Below are 22,912 nucleotides of genomic sequence, written 5' to 3' on the forward strand. Positions count from 1 at the left end.
ATCCATGGCCTTAAACAAACTTCAGAGAAATTATTGCTGCATTGCTGATGCTGTCGAAATTTGGAAGGCACTTCAAGAGACACTGAAGAAATACCAGAAAGTTAAACTGCAGGCAATAAAGCAGCAAATGGATCAAGCACTAACTCCAGCTCATTTTCTTGCAAACGTTCTCGACCTCAGATATAAAGGTAGATGTCTAACTTCTGAAGATGATACTGCTGATATGGCATGGGCATCTCAAAATCACTCCTCAGTTATGCCAGTCATAATAAATTTCAGGGCTGGAGCGGAACCGTTTAAACAGTACATATTTACTGATGATCTTTTAAACAAAGTCACTCTCCTGAATTGGTGGAAATCATTAGGCCGGCACCTTGAGACAGAGTTCCTTCAGTTGCTAAGCCAACTTTTCACAGCAGTAGCTTCCACTGCAGGCAGAGAGAGAATATTTTCATCATTTGGTATTATTCACTCAAAGCTAAGAAATCAACTGGGAGTTGAAAAAGCAGGAAAACTCATATTTCTGTTTCAGTCTATGAATAAAAATGACAGTAGGGAAGATGAGAGTTAGTTGAAGAAGTTTTAAGGACAGCGTACGTTTAGTGTTGTGATGACTTGCCTGTTAGTGTTAATAACATTTGAAAATTAAAAAAAAAAAGTTTAAGGACAGCCGTCAACTCAGGAGACTGCTGCAATTGCAAATCTGAAACATTTATGTAACATTTAAGGTTTAGTTTAATAAAATATATGTGCTACTGTGTTTGTGTGTGTGATTTAGTTCTTACCATTCCTAATGTACTGCTGCTGCATCTGCAGCTTGACACAGGTACTGAGTATTATGTACTATTTCCAAAATTAATAAAAATCAAGTTATCTAAAAAATTACACTAAGTATACCCTCCTAGATGCTGTAAAATGCTGTACTGAGTTGTAAATTAACATGTTTTAGTGATCATATTTGCACCATTGTTTAAGAAATATGTGAAGTATCAGTGGGAAATTTGATTTAAATCGTTGATTTTCTCTTGGTGATTTAAATCAATCCACCCTGCTTGCTGAGGATGTAGTGGATGCCACACTTGCCCTCCGTATAGCCTGCACACCCGATCTCCTCCCTGGCCAGAGCCCTGATGCCCTTTGGTCAGCCGCCAACATCCCATGACTAACACCCAGCATCCCTCTGTCTCCAGACTCTATCCCTATTCCACAACTAGACCCTCTTGGTCAAAGCCCTATGTGCCTAATGCCACCCCTTCCGGAATCCCACAACCCTCCTTTCCCTGGGTACAAAGTACCAACCCCTTAAGCTGTTCCATCAACCCCCCACCCATCCCAATGTTCTTCTGCCAGAACCCAGCTCAGGTCGCTTAATTGGCTGTTTCCTTGATATTTAGTGATTGCAATGATGGGAAATGCACTTGAGCAACCTCCACTCTAAATTAACAAAGATTTTGGTGTGGGCACATACCAATGGTGTATAGTTACAGTTTGGAACTTATTAAGAAAAGCCATGCAAAAATGCTTATGTATCACAACCCACACTAGCTAGGAACTAGAATATTTTTAATCTTTGTAGAAAAGTGTCTACAAGCAAGGCATGCCTCACACATTACAAAACTCGAGTATAATAACAGAGCAGTCACAGAGTCATTAGAAATTATATATACACACACTGAATACTGAGTATGTTAAATTGTAATGCCTTAACGCATATAATAGCTATACATTTTAACTAACATTTTCTTAACAAATAGTTTCACTTCTTCTAGTTAGTGAGGCAGAGGGTAAAGTAGGAATACAAAGATGACAAAGAAAAAGATTAGCTATTGGACACCTTTATTATTTCTCTGGGTACTGCCCAGAATAAAAGCAATATATCTCAGCACACATCAGCCTCTTACGATACAATATACTAGTATCAGAAAGTAACAGCTGTGAACCTTGATGTGCATAAAACTGGAAAATAACCAAATCACATATTCAGTATACTACAATGGCTGCTGAATAAAGGCAACTCACTTGTTTACTTTGATCAGATAAAAACTGCAAATGTCACAAGAGTAAGCAAGGCTTTACAATTGTGATCCAGACCTTCCAGCCCAAGGACTAAATCCCATTTTGTTATTACAAAACATTTATATTGAGCTGTAAATTTACACAGCACTTTACAAACATAGATTAAAAAGGCAAGTCCCTGCCCTGAAGACTTTACAGTCTAAATAAGATAAGACAAACAGGCACAAAACACAGATCAACTCTTCAGGAAAGTGAGGATAAGAGAGTGAGTGATGAGAAGTGAGCAGGGATTGCTTTAAAAGGTGGAGTTTAAGAAGGAATAGTGTGGTGGTGCTTGACACATGAGGGCAGGGAGATTGTTACACACACGCACAGCACAGGGAGGTGCGAATGGGCTGCATGGCTGAAGGCACAATGCTAAGTGAAAAACAGACAAACGGAGGAAGCAGGTGAAAGGACTGGAATCAGAAGAGGGGACAGAGAAATAGGTGAGCAGAGACTTCCTTCCCTTGGTGGGAAAGCTCTACTAGCCTCTTCCAGGGCTTCCAATACATAAGCCTGCAGCTTCCCATCCTTAGTACTAGTCTAGGTTAGCCGGTGTCTGCTAAATTTTGAACCACCCCTCTTTTTCCTTTCCAGTCTTGTTCGCTTGCTTCTCTCTGCCCCAGTCTCTAGCGGTGTCCCCCCGCCTGGGTTTGTTTCTTGGTCACCCACCCTTTCTGTTTTCGGCCTCTACTCCAACCCCCATGCATACCTCAGATAGGATATGCCTTCTTCTTTCTGATTCTTGCTATGGCCAACAACAAAGTAAACTAACACAATAGGGCAGGGAGGGAAAAGAAGTCTACTTTTCACCCCCTACTCTCGTTGCCTCCATTCATGTCAGGAACCAGTCCAAAACTGCCTTAGCCTACCTTACAGACCTCAACTCTCTTGGTCCCTAGCATCCACCAACATCCCTTCGTACAATCTGGACACTGGTGTGCCAAAGCCTTCTCTCAGGAGGCTCCTGCCATCCCAAATGGCTTTATTGTATCTCTCCACCTCAGTGACTGTATTTCATTTCAAATCCCAGCTGAAAACCTAGCTTTTCTTCCTGACCTGTAACTTACTCACTCTCTGATCATTAGCTCTCTGATATTTTGTTTTCTCTCAAGTATGTGTGAATACAATTTGTATGAAAGTTGCTATACAAAAGAAAAGTGGCAACATTGTATTAGAGGCCTATATCCTGGCATGAACCTGAACAGCATTCAGTGTGCCTAAAGGGAGGTGTGGGCTCTGTGGTTGGTCAATCACAGCTATCGTATCATATAGCACAAAGCTATCTCGCTACCGACAGCCCTCATGGGACGTTCCAGTGGCCATTAAGACAGCTCTATATTACCTGAGATCCTCTTTCCCAATTATATCAAGTGCCTGGATCCTCAGTGTTTAGGTCAGATTAACACCAGGAGAAACAGTGTAAAACATTCAACGCAATGAATGAAGGGGTCAGAATCATGACATTTCCAGTTTTTATTTATTCGAGGACATTTTCATTTAATTATTTAAAACCTAAACAAACTGTTCAATTACTGATCAAAATAATTCTCTGTCTCTTAATTTTACTATCACAAATTAAGTGGCATGAATATCATTGCTCCTGGCAACAAAGCAATATAAAATCAAATATATGCTCAAAATTAAAATTACCCTATAGAAAACTCTAGATAATTCTCATTGTTTAAGAGCACATTTACAAACTGAAGTCAAATAAATACCTCGATGCTCTACCAAATGAATCTGCCTTAAAAAGGTGAACAGGACACACAAGAAATAAATAATGGACAAGTATAATATTGAACTGTTAGTCTGATAGATCAGAAACTTCTGATGAAATGAGCCTTCATGATATACTACAATATTGATATAATTGCTTTAAAACTGTATGTTATTACAACTGCATGCATTTTAGCAACCTTTCAAAACCATCTGCAACAGATAAGCACTACTTTAATTAAAAAATACTGCAATTTCTCTACAGTTTATAGGCCATTTATCAGAGCAGCCAGAATTCAATACTTGTTCAGAATACTAAGCAATGCATTAAAATTTCCTAAGAGCTGTCCACCTGAAAATGTCTCTCTCTCTCTGACTCTCACACACGCACCCCCCAAATTAGCATCTTAACACTTCAATTGAGATAGCAAATCTGCAGGTAAAACATTTTGCACTGTTAACCGGACATTTTCTTATCCATGTGATGAACATTACTTTGTTGAAGAATTTCCTATGTCTTTTAAAAATCTGACAAGTTCTCTTGGTGTTCACACCACAGGGAAAGGTTTTTTTTGTCGTGTTCCCCTGCTGCCCTCCCGTCTCCCCCCATTTTCACTGACTTCTTTATCATGAAAACCACTTTTTAGCGTCAGGATTATTTTTTAATGTTTGATCCCCCTCTGCCCCCCTCCATGTATGATTCTCTGCAGAAGTCTAGAGATCATTATTTTAAAACCTTCTTTCCCTTTTTGAAGATAAGGGAATTAGTTTCAACTGTAAAATGTTTTGTTCAGATATCTGTGGCAGAAAAAGCAATAAATATTAGCAGCCCAATTGCCATAGGTAGTACCTCTATCACAGCAGCTTGCAACTAACTGTTGCTTCTAAAAATGTCAGAACCAATTCAGGATGATCTAGCTGTCCAATGAATCCAGCTGCTCCAGAGACAGAAATCACATGCCAAATATCAGAATGATGAAACTTGAGCGCAGCTGTTAAAAGTGTATAATGGCCAGGTTCTCCATTGCCTTGCACCCTTAGGTACACAAGTGAAAACACTACCAAATCAGAATGGCAGTGCTTTACACTTACTGTGCATCTGCGTAAATGACTATAAAAGATTCAAGGCATTGGGAATCATGCCCCATGTTTTGGGCTCCAAACTGCTGCTCCCCCAAAAATTTAGGACCAGAGGAGATTTAACAGGAAGTTGCAGTATTAATTTTATACCGTTTGTAATTCAATTACTTTGATTTTCTCTTAAACAAATGGATTGCCAAAACTTGGCATGGGCTCACTTTTTAACAGTTAGAGTCAATCTTTCCTGATCGAGACTTTTAGTTGCAAAATCAAAAGGGAAAAAAAACAGAGCTATCAAGCAAATGTATCTGCTACAGGCCATGATTCGATATGCCACTATCTCCATCCCAAGCACACTCTCAAATATAACAATGCTTATGTGTCATTGTGTACATTGTATTTGTGGGATGTTGTGTTGTTACATCAATTGATATTTATGCACAGTATATATTTATCACACACATTGTAGAATCATTATAATTTGCACTAATGTCTGGCAGACCCATTGCAAACAATTGACAATTGAAAACTGGCAAATAAGCAAACAACAACAAAAATACTGAATTCCTAAATATACTATGTTTATTTTGACATTGTCGTTTTTCTATAGCACTTCACAATGTAGTAATAAATGTTCTGTAGTCCATTTTGAAAAGTAATACAGTCAGGAATGAAAGCTAACCTGTTAAATATTTATTGAGAAATAAGTAGGAACTCCTATTTTGTTCAAATTATAAAGCATGTAGATTAATGAGATTCTACTGCCATTACTCCAATGTCCCATTAATTTCATTTTCTTTAACTCACACAGTAGCACTGCAGAAACAATGTAGCCCTTAACTTTATTTCATATAAATCTATAAAATATGAGGAAGTCTGTTTCCCCACCCTCTTACACACACATCCTCTTTCTTTGGTAAGATCAGTGCTTTCAAGAGGTGTGGTGCTGGCATGAAAAGAGAATTAAATCACAGAAGACTTACCATAAAGGCAGGGTACAAGCTTCCTATAGACAACCTCAGCAATAGGGCTCATACTTGAACAGGAGGGGCCACTTTGACTGGTAATGATTAGTACCATCCCCATTCTCAGAGCATCCCCCTCTCACAAGAGTGCCAACGCTGGAGGAAGACTTTGGCTACTATAAACTGGATTGAGACCAATTCATTTCATATAAACCATAAAGCAGCCGATGGAAATGACTTTTGGTCACCACCAGCCTAGTCTGGATTCAAATCCTTAGAGGCAAGAAGAAACTCCCTATAAGATTATCAAACTCTGAATCACCCAGTCCCCCATGAAGAGGGAAGTGATGACAGACAAATTACTGTCTGCTCCTGTATGCAGACTTTCCAAGATCGAGCATTTAGATTGTAAACACTTGGCAATAACAAGGTTTTCTTTTATTTCTATAAAGCACCATGCACATATGGGTGAAATCTCTCTCTCCCCACTTAAACATATACCCCCTCCATTTCTATATAAAAAATAAAATATGTCTAAATACAAAATTGAAACACAACATACTAGGATACAAGAGAAATTACACAAAATTAAAGATCCATGATTCTTTAACCAGACAAAATATTAGCATTCCCATTGGGTAAAACGTATTAGTAGCATAGAAACAAAATTTCATGGTGTTTGCCAAGGACAACAAAGAAGGAAGTAAAATAATAAAGTTAAGTGGCGTATGTGAATGTGTGGAAGGGGAAGATTCAGCATTCTGATATTCAGCATGCAAGAGCACAGAGCAGAGTTCATTTTGGAACTATAAGCCAAACATATATACCAAACAAATTCTACACCAGGATCAGCCTAGCTACTGCCACAGATTCTCAAGAATCCTGCCATTAATACACTTCTGATTTTTAAGGGAGCTGATTAAAACAGTTCACTGTCCTCAGAAATTTGGATTCCTGTAATATTAACTAATCATTACTAAAAAGGCTGCTCCTATGCATCTTTTGTCTGAATACATCAGGCAGATGACTTAGCCTGCAGGAATAGCTACATAAACTTGTAGTTTACCAAGTATATAAATGGCTTTTTTTTCTTCTTTAAGGTTTGCAAGACAGACCATACACAGCTGTCGAGGATCACTAAATTAGTTAATACACTGTTTCTAAAAGGAAGAATTATTTTCCATGGACTATGTGCCAAACAGAGAGGGGGAAACCACTGGTAGTTTATATGACAAAAGATAATTTTCCAAGGTCACACAGCACTAATTATGAAGGTCTTTCCCATCTCCACACTTGGAAATTTAACATAGAAAATATTTACATTTTAGAAGAATGAATAAAATGTACCAAAAATCACTTCTGCAGCCTGGGTATTTTAAATTAATATGACCTGCATTTTAGTCACCAAAGCATAACAGAACCCACACCTTTTACAAAGGAATAAAATCCTGGTATCTGTGCCCTTCCAATTCTGTAAAAAATTCAGTGTGCGAGCACACGTGTATATATAAACTGGAATGATCTCAACTTTGGTACAGAATTTAAAAAATACAATAGAAAATTTACACAAGACAGCTGCATTCAGGAAGATCTCTTTCAATCATGCACACAAAGAAAAAGAAATCTTCATATTGTGGTTTAACAACTACAGTATGTTCTTGCATACTGCATTAAATTTAAAAGCAAGATCACAAAGTATTTACCCAAGTTCGAGCTATTTAGAAAGTACATTCATACAATATCTCCAATAATATAAAAACAACTTTAGTCAAAACAGGAGCTATACTTTAAGTATGCAAATAAAGTCCACTAATTAATTAAAACCAGAGAGTTCAAAATTGCCTTCTGAGCCACACAATTTCTGCAGATTTCATATTAGTCCAGAAATCTTAATGCCTTACTGCAGAGTTTTGAAAACGGCAGCTGTTCTTCATCTCCATTCCTACAACCTATAAATGTGGGGACTCCCATCCATCTACACCCTGAGACATAATTATATTTAAGTACTGACAGTTTACTTGCATAAAACACTAATGGAGATCTCGTCCTAGGAAGTTACAAAGACTGGACACAAAAATACACTGGGAGAGCCAAGGAACAATGCTAACTTCAATAGTGTAGACATGGCCTAAGCAATGGCTGATTCTGCCCATATGGACTGGAACAAACTATATTAAAACAAAGCTTGTTTTGGTTTTAGTAAAGTTTTTTTTTTAATTCTAGTTATAACCCATTTTGGTCCTGCTGCACAGACAGGAAAGATAGCATTAAATGACCATGTTTAAATACGCACGCAGTGTCGTTGTAGCTGTGTTGGTCTCAGGATATTAAGAGAGGCAAGGTGGATGAAGTTATGTTTAAACATGGTAATTTTATGTCCCGCTACACTAACTCAAGGACCTTTTTATAACATGGCAGAAATACATAGTTCCATCTTGAAGCGACAGTCCAGTGGCTGGAATGCTAACCTGGTATCGCAGTTTCAGAGCAACTGCATCTGTATTTCTCTTCTGTGGTCCAACAAGGGCACCCACTTTAGGTTTCTGGCTCCCAGCTGTCACCTCTCTTGGCTGGAGTGTGTCTCCCCCTCCTGACCAGGGTTTTAAGGCTGCACAGCTCCCTGCTTTACATTCTGATTTCCCCACCAAGCCAGACTGCCTAAATAGACCAATGCCTGGGCTTTTCTTTCTCTCCACAGGCTATAACCAGTGTATTGCCACAGTTATAAGGTACAACACAGCTCCTTCTAAGCAAGCACAGTTTTTCTGAACATAAAAACATTACAGAGAAGGCATATTACCAATGATAAAAAAACCAAACACATGCTCTGCTTACCAGAAATCATCCCCAATTCCAGTTTAGGGCTCTGGTAGGTTTTAGTCTTTCAAAACTCACAACTAGGGTTTCCCTGTTTTTACAAGTTCATCCAGAACCAGAACAATGGCTGGGCAGATCAGCTTTTTTTTTTTTTTTAAACACAGCCTGGGTCTTTGATCTTGCCCTTCAATAAGAGGTAATCAGCAGACAATCACCCTCTCCTTAGGGCACAGCTTCAAAAGACTGAGTTTTTGCCTAACTGGAGCTGGAGAATTTGCATTGACTTCTCCCTAGGTATTCCCCAGGAAAGCCACTTAACACTTATTGTTCCAAAAATCCATACCTGTCTGGCACATTTTCAATACAGTCTTTTGAACTCCCAGGTCTTACATCTGTCACATATCTTCCCTAGAGAGGTTACATACAGTACAATAATAATAATAATACATAATACATAAACAATAATACATAAACTTAATACAATAAGGTCTTTCAAGAATATTGCAGGAAAGGGTCTTATCTGTCACATCTCCTGCCCACACCAAAAGTGGGGTACAACTAGTGTGCTTGACCAGCCTCCTAAGGGAATGCACTGGTTTGTTTCCTGGATGGCGGTAAAACCATTACCTTTCATAATTTCACATTTCACCTATGCATATAATAAACATTCCATTAGCAAGTGAGCATACTTCCTTCAAAAATCTGCACAGAGTCGTGTGACAACCATCCTGTATAATTTCTCCCGTTACAGTCTATGGGGGTGGAACTCTTGCATTCCCTTGCTCCCCCAAAACATGTGGGTATGCATCTGAGACCTGGTCCTCCCACTGTCACTTCCCCTTGGATTCTAGCAAGGGTGTGCGGTGTCCCTTTGTCCCTCCAGCAGTCAGCTGCCCCGTGATGGCTCAAGGTTCTTTATACTCCCAGGAGCATTCCAGGAAGCAACTCTTGGGACAGAAGGGAGCAATAAAGCAAGGCTTCCCCCCTTTGAAGTGGCTCGCTTCATTGTTTTTAACAGATTCTTCAAACCTTCCCCACAGCCAAATTCTTTTCTCTGCTCCATCTCCTCCGAAGTTGGGGCCCTGGAATTCTGACAGCTAATGTCAGTTTCTCTAGGGGGGAGGAAAAAGTATTGATGTCCCACCCCACTGGAGTGGCCTTCTGAGCCCCACATACTGAACCAAGGTGCACATCAGTTCTCCCCCCTCTCCATTACATTTTCAGAGACCACCAGGCAGTCAGAGACCATGGGAGACTCCTCCTTCCTAGCTGTAGTTATCTTTGTCATCTCCTGAACAGCTGTCATACACTTTCTGTGGGCATTTCCCACTCTTGGGTAGGGGTCATAGATTTGGCAGTGCCTGGCAGCTGCCAGAGTGTCCCTACTTTTGGCTGGAGACACTGCCAGTCTCTGTACTGTGCCTGGTTCCCTGGTAAGGGTAGGCAGAGAGCTTATTTCTCTGCCCTGGGCTTCAGGACTCAGACTTCACCTTCAATTCATCTTGTTGTTCCCCTGGAGTAGAAGACTGTCTCACTTCCCCTCTCCTCAGGTATTTGTCTGCATATACATTGGGAAGGTGACTTGATTCCTTTTGGATGGGGGAGGAGATGGGCAGGCGGGAATACACCTCGGACAGCTACCTCATTTGCATTTTGACTAGCACAGTCCGTTGCAGGTCTATAGCTAACTCAGGAGGTTTGATTCACACAGCCCCCAGGCTTTTAAAGCATCATTCTCCAAAAGCAAATAATATGGGATATCTGACAACACAACTACAACCAGCACCCCGTCCTTTTCTGGTCTGTATAGAAATCTGTGCTTTAGGTCGAGTGAAGGCTTTACACCAGGAACTTTAATCCACATTTTACACCTTGGGTGCATTTGATGGGGTTTCACAAGATGAGGCTTAATTACAGTGTTAGCAGTCCCAGTATCTCCCATCCAATGAATGTCTCCCTGTTAACTACCACCTTCCACTCTCATTGGGGGTCCAATGGATCTGCACCCAGGAGGGTGCAGCATGACATGTGGGCAGTGGTTTGAGGTATGAAAGGCTCTGGCTTGGTGAGGATAGCAGTGTAAATCAGGGAGCTGTGCAACCTTAAATCCCTGGCCCACAATAATATATAAACTTAATACAGTAAAGTCTTTCAAGGATACTGCAGAAAATTACATCATCTCTCTGGCACTCGGGACACCCGGGTTCAATTCCCTCCATGGGCACAAACTTCCTGTGTGCAAGACACTTAGGTCCTGGTTTTTAAAGTTATTTAAGCACTGCTCAGCATTGCCAACCCTAACTGACTTAGGAGGCTAAGTCTCACTGAAAGTCAATGGGACTTGGGTGCTTATGTCTGTCTCATTTTCAAAAGTGACAGGCACTTAGGAGCCTAAATCAGGCTACATCTACACTACCAGTTATGTCGGTATAACTTATGTCACTCAGGGATGTGAATAAGCACCGGTGTGGACAACATAGCAACATCGCTTTTTGGGGGTGGATTAATTAAGATCTCTCCCATCAGCTTAGACCAACTACACTAGAAATCTTACAGCTGTGCCACTGTAAGCTCTCAAGTGTAGACATCGCCTGTGTTAGACATTGCAATGCTGAACAGAACAGGACCTAAATAACTTTAAAAACCTGGGCCTTAATCTCTTGGGCCCAAATCCACAAAGCTATTTAGATTCCTAACTCCCACTGAAATCAGCCTGGACCTCAGTTCCCCATCTGTAAAATGGGAGAAATACCTCACAGGGATAACTATATTAAAGATTGTGAGGTGCTCATTATTATGGGAATGAAGGCTCTGAAGTACCTGAGACAGACAGGGTAAATGGCAGTTAATGTTTTAATCATGTCCTTGCTACAGCCTCAGAAATCCAGTCACATTCGAAGCTTTAGCATGATATTGATTAGTGTGATTAAACATAGTTGAGCCCTGTTTATGGTGAAAGATGGAACACGACTGGAGACAATCAGAGAATCACACTTCCACGACACATCTGAATGTGTAATATAAATAAAGCCCTATAAAACACACAACACACTAATGACACAACAAACAAAAAAATGGCTCAGAGTCTACACATATCCTTCTTTGGTCACTCCTTGATAAATTATGACTTTCACTTTCTTATACAAGATAATATTTAAAAAGAGAACTGAAATTTCATTATGACTGGGATCCAAATGTTCAAAGCCTATAGTTAATCTCAATTTCACATTAACCAACAATCCCTTGAATTTGAAAGCTGTAGCTCTCTTTTATAACCTAACATCTTCAATTAAAATATAATTTTAAATAATTAAAATATAGATTTTACACCTCTCATCCCATAAATGGATAAAAAAATTAAAGCTTTCCAGCATCCCATTTCAATCATTTCACATAAAATGTTAGCATAACAGGAATGAGAGATACAGAACTCAAAATCAGCCAAATGCGGTAGCTACACTATGCCATTTAAGAGAGCACTAACATCTCAAACACAGATCAGAAAATATCTGAATTCTATACCGTATACTACTATTAGAAAGTCATCTGAATGTACAAGGTCTGGTATGTTTTTTTAATTAAAGCCTGAACATATATTTTCAACCCTGCAAAAATAAAAATGAAAACCCTGATTTGTTTTTAAGCTATTTTGCTTGAAATTTAAATGTAATTAATGAACAACCAGTTGCATGGCATCATGGATGGGCATGGTGCTTTACAAAAGAAATGAGCGAGTCAGAGGTAGCCTTTCAGTGTGCTGGGCTCCTTCTGGATGTGCTAAATGTCTTCAACTCCCATGAACTTCAATAGGAGTTGAAGGTGCTTTAGCACCCTGCAATAAGGCCCTAAATTAAGACTCAGACAACAAAGAGGAGGTGACAAACAAAGAGAGATGTTTGGGAACAGTTTGGAAGATGACAACAATGATGCGGAACACAATAAGATTAAGTGGTTGGCTGAGAAAGTAGTGAATCTCCAGAGTTATGCAGCATTTTTTTAATATATAAATGGGACTATCAGTAAAGTTTCTGAAAGTACCTAAAGATCCTAAGTCACATTTTTGAAAGTGAGGGACTCTTAGAAGCCTAAGTCCCACTGAAAGTTATAGGACTTAGGTGATTTTCAAAATATAACACTATAAGACTCCTTCAATAAGTGGATTTTGAAATGAGCAAGAATGGAGGGAAAAGGGAACTCCGATTCCAGCGGGAGGCATGGGAGAAAAGATACAAAAGAGGTAGTCAGATGAGATGTTTGAGCTAAGCTGAGAAGACAGAGGGTAAACAAAGCCTTTTTAAAAGTTAGGGAAGGAGGAGAATTAAAACTACATTGTACAACCAAGTTTAATACCTCTGGAACAGCACTAATGATTAGTGTAAACAAAGGAATAATGGAAAGCCATCATACATACGAATGCAGGCTTCCCCAGAGGAAAGTCTTGAAACCTTAACCATTACACAGCAATCAGAAAGCCTCAGTAACATAACCTCCCCTCATCCTCCATTTGACAGTTTCCCCTTCCACAGGAAGTAAACACTCCACATAACTTTGATAGCTGGAACTCTTCTCACCGTTGTGGCAAGCAGCATCTGTCTACACTTATCCAATCTGCTGTATACAGCCTCAAGCCCAAAGCATGTCAGGAAGTGTAAGGCATTTAGCATTTTGAACCAAACTAACCACAAGTGTAAAAACAGACATTGTACTTACTCTCAATATAAAATACAGATATTAAATTCTATAGCATGAATGGCAATGCAAAAACACCTGGTTTCACAGGAAAACCATTGTTTGTGTTTTACTACTGAACACATTGTAGGTTAGCTTCACTTATTCCAATTTTACAAAATTATTTGTCAGATAAAACTGCCAATCTCCACTCAAATTCATTTGAATGTCAGAAGGAATGCAAGATACCTGCAATTACAATATGACTTAATATTAATGCATTGCTTGCTTTTCTACCATTAAAACCATTCAAAAAGGCTTACACATTACAAACACAAACTTGTTTGTATTGTGTCTTGATGTTACTATCCCCAATGGACCGCACTATTTAAAATATAAGAAGCCATCTCCGCAGCCATATCACGTTCTGACAAAAGTAATCCGGTAGCTAACCCACACCCATGAATGACACCAATTTCCTTCATATAGGCAGAGTTTAGCGTTTTGATATTATTTCCAAGACGGTTTGAATGAAAGCTCAAACCTGATTTAGTTATATAGAAATATTTTAGGCATATTAATACCATTAAAACAATATAAAACAATATAGCAGTGGCTGAAGAGAGCTCAAAACCCTTGTGTAGTTATCTTCACTCCAATACCACATGCTTTAGCAGCATATCAAAAATCTTCCTCTCCAGTAAAACCACTATATTATTGCACTACCTAGGTGAATTTTAAAAAGTCATCTTATCAAACACTTAATACATTAAGTTTATTCATTAAGAAAAATCTTTGAAGGTTTATTGCATCCCTATCAGCTGTTTTTCTTTTTTTTCCTCTGTGAACCACCCACTGATATTGTTGCCGATCCTTTGGCAACAGAAGTTGGAGTCTTTGGCTGATCCTTTTCAATAAATATGGAAGCCTTCTTTCAGCCCATACCTTCCATGTACTCACATACTCTTTCCCCATCCCCACAGACAATGATTAGGATGCTTGACAGTGGTTTTGAAAGAGCTGCTCAGGGCCCCTTCACTTAACTCCACTGCTATTGTCTCCCAAGCTTAGCAAGAAGCTTCAAAGCACCAGTAATATAAAGGTGGGGGAGCAAAGAGTCCATTCTAAATAGCCACGTGACTGATTTTAAAATGCATTTTAAGTGCCATTTTCTTTTAATTGCTGCTACCACTGACATCAAACGGCTTCAGACCTAGCTCAGCTGCAGCAGAAAGGTATGAAGAGCAGAGTCAGATAAAGAACATCTTTGAAAACAAGACTCCAGCAAGCTAAACGGGAGAGAGACCAGGCTGAAAGCAGCCTTCCTGTTTAATTAACAGGAACAACCAAAGATGTTGCCAACACCATCTCATTCTCAAATGCCAAGTGGAATCATCAGGGGCCAGGGCAATCAGGTAATGAACATAAAGCTTTGCAGATACTAAACAATGTTTAAATCTCTAAAACATAGTTCAAGTAACCATTCTATAAAGGGCAATAGGATACCCCAGGGTGTGATTTCATCAGATAACATATGTGCTTTTTCAGTGCGTATTCTGACTGATGAACTAACAGCCCCTTTCTCCACTATGTGTTATTGCTTAGCACAGAACTGTCAGAGCTAGAAAGAACCCATACAGATTTGACTATTATTTATATAAAAGAGTCCTTCCAAACAAGCAGAAAATTAAGGCAGCCACGTATTAGATTTATAAACCAGGAAAAAACAAAAAGGGGCAAGTTTTCACACTCTTCCGTATTGACCAGTGTCAGAAATGCACACACAGACAATGTGACAAACTCTAATGCAATTATGAAAAACCAAAACAAACAGCAAATTCATGTCAAAACACATAACGTCTCCTGAGCTTTCTCCTGCAGGGGATTTATTTTTATGTCATCCAAGCATTCATGAGCATATTTTATGTCATATAAGTGGTCATTCCTCTGCTGCATCTAGAACTTTTAAGGATATTTACAAATAATAAAAAGCACACTTTCTCTCCTTCTCCTGGGAGGAGGAATCAAAACAAACCTGCAATTGGGAGGTGGATCTAAGGTGATGTCAGCCAATTCCTTCTGAATCCTATGGGAATAAAAACAAGAAAGAACGAATATAAGTCAATATACGGGATCACATCAACACACACATGCAGTACAGATGTGTGTCACAAGGACTGTGCCACTGTTTGTGTGTGTCACTATTTCAGGAATACATATATACACTGCATGCCCAGCTTGCACAGGAATAAATAGCGTAGATGGTGAGGCACTGCTTAGGTGAGGTGAGTAGAGACATGCTAGAACTCTAGAGTACCTACCCTACACAGCTCTCTACAGGCCCAAGCAGTGCCTTCCGCATCTACACTGTTATTTTTACCAGTGTGATGTCCTGCTGCCAGAGCCTTTTCCCATCACAGTGCAAAACTGCGGCAGTGGGGAGTCACAGAGTGTCTGTCTCACTGTGTGTGTCTGGAGTGGTCTTGTGTACACCGGTAGAGGTGTGTAGGGTATGTGTAGCTCCCTCTCTCCCCCACTAAAGCCCTTTACTGCAGCGGGCCCTGCTGCTGGAGTGTTTCACCACTGCCTCCCCCTGCTAGAGCCTTTCACTGAAGCGTATAGCTATGTATACCCTATACACCACCGCCTGTGTAGACAAGACCACGCCAGGCACACACAGAGGGGAAGACACCCTATGACAGACAGAAAAACAGACATTCCCTCTCCCCACATCAGCGCCACAGACAGGTCCACAGACCCACCACACGCACATGGGGATAGACAGGCCCCATCTATCTCCAACGTACTGATGAGACAGATCCTCCTTGCAAACACAAGCGCTGGATGTGAGGGAAGGGCTACAACCTGGGGGAAATTATGAAACTTTGTCTCATTGGGATGAGCTAAACAGCCACTGCCACAATCCCCTTCTCTACTTAGTGTCCCGGGGCATGGGCTGGAGCGGTTCTGACCAGGGAAGGTGGGTAACTAGCTACAGAGCCCAACTCTATGTACTCCCTGATCCATCGCTGATTAAACTCAAAGAGAGGGGAAGGCACACATCTCCAAGGTCCTATGTGCTCCTGCAACCACAGCCTCCAAATCTCCCCTGCCACCCAAAGCTCCCCTACTCCTCTCCCTCATGTTCACAAAGCCCCCTCCCCAACATCCTCCCTGCCTACAGACTTCTCCATGCTACACAGCTCCACATTTCCCTTTGCATCACTGCTAGCTACCATTCCTTTCCCCAGAGCCCCACTACTGCCACTTAAGTCTCCCCTTCAAATCTCCCCCCACTGCTCTCGCAGACAGCCTTCCCATAGCCTCCCTTCCTTCCCCCTCCTCCACCTGTCTTTCATTTGTCACACATAATAAGAACCAAAGCCTATTGTTATCAAGCAATTTACGATCAGTAGGCCTTTAAAGATATTTTTTAAATAGCTGAGGCCTCTCATCCAAACAGCACTTGATGCTGTATGTATGACTTTGCCAAAGAACAACATGTTCAGGTGAGTTCTGAAGTCAACAAGCTGCGTAAAAGCTACAAAACCCAAAAGACCTCTTGGGCATGACAGCAAAGCATTGGCTGAGCAAACCAAAAAAAGAACCCAGCCCTTTTTGACATATACAGATTGCAAACTTTTTGCTGGTGCACTGCAAATAACCAACCAAACAGATTATTGTTCTTATTGACAGAGTAATAAAAGTTTGCTTGGAAGCTTCATTCTCATCTAGCTGAGCTTTTTGGAGCAGGATGGTGCTGAATTCAGGTGACATGGAGAACGGCTCAGGTAGGGCAGCAGTCATGTTTTGGAAGCGAGTTGGCTCTAAGGGCTTGTCTACACAGAGACATTGACTGGCACAGCTATTCCAGAGGAGTTACTCTGGTATAATTTAAGCAGTCATTATTTCAGAACAATCACTTTTATTTTAGAAAAGAGGGTCTACCTGGAGAGCTGTTCTGGAACAGTTATTCCCCATGTACACAAACCCTTAATCAAGGTCAGAAGGAGATAAGGAAGTAGTAATGCATTTAATGGGAAGGGCTGGCATTATATAACAACTGTTTGCACTTACACCATCTTTCATCATACAAACTCAAAGCAAACAATTAATTAATGCTCCCAACACCCCTGTGAGTTAAGTGTTATCATCATCCCCATTTTATGGATAGGGAAACTGATGGAGAAATTAAATGACTTCCTCAAGGCCACATAGCTTCAGTGGCAGAGCTGGAATTCAACTCTCAGACTTTAATCCCTATACAATTCTGGCTATAAATCCGGGTGCTGAGCAGAGCAGTCATCTCTGTGGGGAAGAACGGCGCTGAGTGCAGATGGTGAAGAGGAGATAGGGCAAGTGGAATCCTTGGTGGAATCTTCTCACGAAGGGCAGATGGTGGCAAAGGGGAGATGGGAACAATGGTAGTTTTCGTGGAGAGGCTGAAGGTAAATGCCAGTAATGAGGAATAGAAATGGTTAACCATAGAGGAGAGGAGGAAAAGAAGCGAGGGGGCAGATACTACAAAATCGAGGGCCACATAAGCACAGAGCCAGACTAGCAGAGAGACCACAGTGACATGGAGTCTGGCTGCAGAGAGTCTCACCTCTTGGCACTGGTGGAGAGGAGCTTGGAGTTTTTACTCATGCTGACTTTACTTTCCTTCTTCTTAGGGGTGTTTGTCTCTTTCTCAGTCTGTTGGTTGGAGGATGAAGATGAGGAGGAGCTGGTGCTGGCCCTCGAATCGTCATCCGACATAGCGACCCCCCCCACCACACAACCCAAACCTGGAGAGGAGACACCGCAGGGAGTGGGGAACAAACAATGAACATGCACAGAGAAAGGAACCCAGGACAGTCTCACGGGCAAAGGGTGTTTGGGTCGCATTCTCTTTAGACAGGCCTTGTCTCTCTCCCTCCCCTGTGGGCTTTGCAGACAGGCATGATGAACAGAAATGGTCTGAGCAGAAGGAGCAGCAGCTTCTCCCTGCACCAGTAACACTGGGGGAGGGGAGGGACTTGAATGTCTCCTTTCAATGAGACAGAAAGGGGGGGGGGAGAGAAGAGGGACTCAGAAGGAGGAGGCTGCAAGGATCAAGGAAGCTGCAAGTAATTCTTTCAAATCTCACCAAACTACACACAAGACGGCAGTGATCCTCACCCCCAACTATCCAGATATAAATGGGATGTCTCGAGTCCCCTCTGCACACTAAGAGGCACATGGGAGAAAAGGGAAGGAAGCACAGGAGGATCAATGTCTACAATGGGAGCGGGGAGTCAACGGCTACAAGGGGAGAATCAGTACCTCCATATCAAAAGGAGAGGAGTGTGTGTGTGGGGGACAATCAGTGCTGGGGGGGCAGAGGGAGGGGAGTGTCAGGGTCAGATCAGCCCCGGCGAGGGAGAGACCAGTGTCCGCAGGGGGGGAGAGGAAGACTGGGGAAGATCATTGCTTGTGAGGGAGGATGGTGGGAATGGGGATCAGTGCCTGCAGGGTTTGAGGGATGGGGGTGATGGTAGTGGGATGGGGGGCATTGATGTCTGCAGGAGGTATGGGTGGGAGATCAGTGCCCACGGAAAGCAAGGGCGGTGGTACGTGTGTGCTGGGGGAGGGTGAAATCAGTGCCTGCTGAGGGTAAGGGAGGTGCTGGGGGAGGAGGGGAGTCAGTGCCTGCCAAGGGTACAGGAGGTGGTGTGTTTGGGGGGTGAGGGAGATCAGTGTCTGGAGAGGGAAAGGGAGATGGTGATGGGGAAGCTGTGCCCGTGGGGTGTGTGGGTGGAGGGCAGGACCGGATTAACGCAGGGGCTTTAGGGGCTGCAGGGCCCCAGGCTAAGGAGGGCCCTGGCAGGACCCGCGGGCAGAGAGGGCCGCCTGGCACTGGCCGCTGCCGGTCCCACTCACTGCGCATGGGGCAGCCGGTTGTGGAACCTTCCCTGCCTGGAGCCACAGCGGGCAGCTGCAGCCGCTCATCCAGGTCAGCGCCAAGCCCCTGGGTGGGAGCAGCCCTGTGGTGCCTGGCTCGGCACCTGCCTGGGCTGCCGCGCAGCTATTGTGAGTCCCCACCAGCCACACAGGGGACATGCTGGCCAGGGCCTGCCTGGAGCCACAGGGCACTGCCACTGGCAGTGTGGGGTGGGTGTGAATGGAACAGCTGTGCAGGGCAGTGGCAATGCAATGCAACTCCCCCAGACTAAAGGACAGCATGGGTGAAAGCCCAGGGGATCCCCTGTGATGGGAGCAGGGGGCAGGCATGAGGTTCCTGTGGAGGGGGTAGCCCAGGGGAGTGGAGGAGGGAGGGAAGGGCAGGGCACAGGGACACTGAACTGCTCTGTGAATGGGGCAGTGTCAGGGAGGGGGGAGCACAAAAGAGTCTCTTGGGAATGGGGGGGGGGACAGCAGCTCAGGAGGGAGGGTAGGATGATGGCCTTTTAAATCCCCGTTTCTCAAATGTGGTGGAGGGACCACAGAAAATCTAATAGCCCCAGGCCCTTGGGAAAGTTAATCCAGCCCTGGGGGAGGGAGAAGGGAATAGAGGTGATGGTGGTGGTTCCCGTGAGGGGGAAGCAGTGCCTATGGAGAGGGGGAGAAGGGAGGTGGGGAGAGGAAACAGTGCCTGTGGGAGAGTGGGGGAAAAGAAGGTGGTGGGGAGAAAGGGTGATGGTGGGGTGAGGAGGAGGCAGTGCCTGTGGGGACAGGGGAGAAAGGTGGCGGGGGGGGGGGGGGGGGAGAGAAGGGGAAGTAGTGATTGCAGGGGGAGGAAAGGGAGATAGTGGGGGGAAGCAGTGAGGGAGAAGGGAGGTGGTGGGGGGGGGAGAGGCAGTGCCTGCAGGGGGTAAGGGAAGTGGTGGGGAGGAGGAAGCAATGCCTGTGAGGGGAGGGGGGAGAGGGTAGCAGTGCCCGCGGGGTGGGGGGAGGGGAGGTAGTAAAAGATAGCAGTGCCTGCGGGGGGGGAGGGGGGGAATGCCTGTGAGAGAGAGGGGGGAGGGAGGTGGTGAGGGGGAAGGGATGGAGGGGAGCGGTGCCTGCAGGGGGGATGGGGAGCAATCAGTGTTTGCCGGGAGAGGGGGAAGGGATGAGGGGATCAGTGCCTGCACGGGGGACACCTCCAGGAAAGAGGCGCTCTGCCCCCTCATAGCGAGAACCCCCCCCCCCTTCCCCCGGCTGGCGTCTCTGCCCCCCGTGCTCGGGCCCTGCGGGGAGGGGGAGATACCTGCCGGCCCCGGCTCCGGCTCCCTGCCCGTCGGTCGCGCTGCGCTGCGCTGGCCCGGCCTGGCCTGGGGGGCCCCGCTGCGGGGAGGGGAGGGGGGGGGGCCCGCTCCGTACCTCTCCCTTTGTGTCTGGCGGCTCCTCCGCGGCGCGGCTGGGCCTGGCCACTCGTGTCTCTCTCTCTCGCTGGGAGAGAAGCGGAAGTGCTGCAACAGCAACTCTCTTACCCAGGCAATGGCTGCCCCCGCTCCTCCCCGGCCCCTCGGCGAGCCGGGGCTGGGGGAGCGGAGCCGAGCCGAGCCGGCCGCACTCGGGTCGCCCCCAGGGGGCAGGCGGCGCGGCGGGAGCCCCAGCCTCTGCGGGGGGAGCGGGGAAGGCTCCTCTGCCCAGGGCCCGGCGGGGGAGTGAGTGCGGGCCAGGATTGCAAGGCTCAGCTGCTCCCTGCCCCAGTCCTAGGGGGCAGAGAGAGCCGCAGCCGGGGCTGCCTGAAGGCTGAGCCGGGCGCCCGCCGGCCCGTGCCCATTCCCCACCGCTGGCTCGGCCCCAGCGCAGCTGCTCCCCCCCCGATCCCTACCGCAGCAGCAGCAGCAGCAGCAACTTCTCACCTGGCTCCGTCCTAGAGCAGCAGCAGCAGCAGCAGCAGCAGCACCTTCCTCCCGGTCTCTCACCTGTCCCAGCCCGCGAGCAGCGGCGGCAGCTTCTCCCCTCCCCTGGCTCAGCCTTGACTCATCCTTGGCGGCGGCTTCCCACTTGCCTGAGCCCCGAGTTCAGGATTCCATTGTCCCCACGCAGCCCCCCGTGACCTCACGAGCGCACAAAAGGAAGGGCCGCTTGTGATGTCAGCAGCTCAGGCGGAGACCGCAGCAGCAGCAGCAGGCTGGGCTCAGGCGGGCCAGCCCCAGCTGCTCTGCCCCAGGAAGGAAAAGCGGGCTGGATTCTGACATGGAAAAGGATCCGCAATGGGGAAGTCCACCAGCTGGGAAGCCTCACGGGTATGAAAGGCGCCGCATTAAATAAAGTTGGGCTTTGACTGTGCGTTGCATCTTCCAGGGCTTTCCCCCTGCTTCTGCCCCCCGCCCGCAAAATCTTTGCAGTTCATCTTTTGCTACCTGCACAGTGGTAAAGAAAAATGACATCGGCCTGACTCCAGTAGTGACCCGCCGTACTTTTCACATGACGATAAGACAACACAGGCAGTCACCTTTCTGTGGGCCAGGGCAGGGTGCCATAGAGCTCCATGGAAATGCTGCACCAAATTCATTCTTGTTGTCACCCCCATTGACTTCAGCTGGTTAATACCAGGGCTGAGTATGGCTCAATGCCTTCATTTTCCAAAAGTATATCAAGAGATCACACAGCAAATTATGTGACATAGTTTAGTGGCTGGGAAAATGAAGAGCATCACCACTATGCATCCTAATAGTTAACAGTACTTTGCATTTCTACCACTTCTTGCAACTGAGGATCTCAAAGCGTTTACAAACAGAAATTAGTCCAAGTACACAACACTCCTGCAAAGTACAGTACCTATGATTATTACCACCAATTTATGCTTTGTGAATGAGGGGGAAAGAACCTAGTTGTCTAGTCTCCCAGGATTTTCAGGGGTGCTCATCACCTGCAGCTCTATTGACTTCCTGTTGAATTTGGAGGGATGGTCAGTACTTCTAAAAAACAGGCTTCCAGTCTCATGTTTTAATCATATGACCTTGTGTAACACATCACGGCTGCATACATAGACACTCACCATGACTGTCACTAGGGACTGAACCCTGGAATTTCAGTACTAAAAGCTAAAGAGCTCCTTGAACTAAAGTTCTGTACTGTGTCTTAATCCGCAATTGCCTCCCAAATGGCACTCCAGATGGAACTTTTTACTCCTGTGGATCTGAGACCCTAAACATATCTAACAGGGAGAGGGTATGATACAGAACTGTACCTGTAGTCATGTCTCCCTCTAGTGGCTGCCCCCTTCAATTCCATAGTCTAGAACTATCTCACAGATAAACTCTTAGCGCATAGAGGTCTGTGCTTTCGGTGATGAAGATCTCCTGTTCAATCCTCACTAACAGCCAGGCTATTACACATGCTTCTCATAAATTCTATTATCTAGCTGCTTCCTTCACTCAACCCAAAGTCCCAGACATATGGTCATGTTGACAGGAATCCTGCCTCTTTGAGGCCCCATCATAAAGAAAAGTTGAATTTTCCCTGACAGTTGTAGAGGCATAGAGTTTAAGGCCAGATGATCAGCTAGTCTGACCTGCATATCACAGGCAACTAAATACAACCCCACCACCTCCACCCCAAGTGCCACAACCAGAATGAGTCCAAAGTATTACAGCCTCCAGACACTAAACTGTTGTGTGCTGCAGCCAGAGAACAAAAAGGGCCAATGT

At 44.4% G+C, this 22,912-nt stretch overlaps 1 protein-coding gene across 5 annotated transcripts in view; it reads right to left on the minus strand.

The window, feature by feature from the left end:
- UBE2E1 (ubiquitin conjugating enzyme E2 E1) overlaps positions 1–21,321 on the minus strand; it is a 51,758-nt gene extending 30,437 nt beyond the window's left edge. The window contains exons 1-4 of one of the 5 annotated variants that reach the window (XM_067561927.1): positions 20,631–21,054; positions 18,436–18,515; positions 17,914–18,094; positions 15,343–15,393 (exon numbers count right to left, since the gene is read on the minus strand). In XM_067561927.1, coding sequence (XP_067418028.1) covers positions 15,343–15,393; positions 17,914–18,065 — 203 coding nt within the window. In that variant the 5' untranslated portion in view covers positions 18,066–18,094; positions 18,436–18,515; positions 20,631–21,054. Of the gene's footprint in view, positions 1–15,342; positions 15,394–17,913; positions 18,095–18,435; positions 18,516–20,517; positions 21,055–21,118; positions 21,147–21,181 lie in introns of those variants that run through there. The other 4 variants (XM_067561929.1, XM_067561928.1, XM_067561926.1 and 1 more) reach the window with 4 other exon arrangements.
- Positions 21,322–22,912: the final 1,591 nt, after the last annotated feature.

Source organism: Emydura macquarii, unplaced genomic scaffold (genome assembly GCF_026122565.2).
Source record: "Emydura macquarii macquarii isolate MOO-44397 ecotype Brisbane River unplaced genomic scaffold, CSIRO-AGI_Emac_v2 contig_2422, whole genome shotgun sequence".
NCBI classification, from domain to species: Eukaryota; Metazoa; Chordata; order Testudines; family Chelidae; genus Emydura; species Emydura macquarii.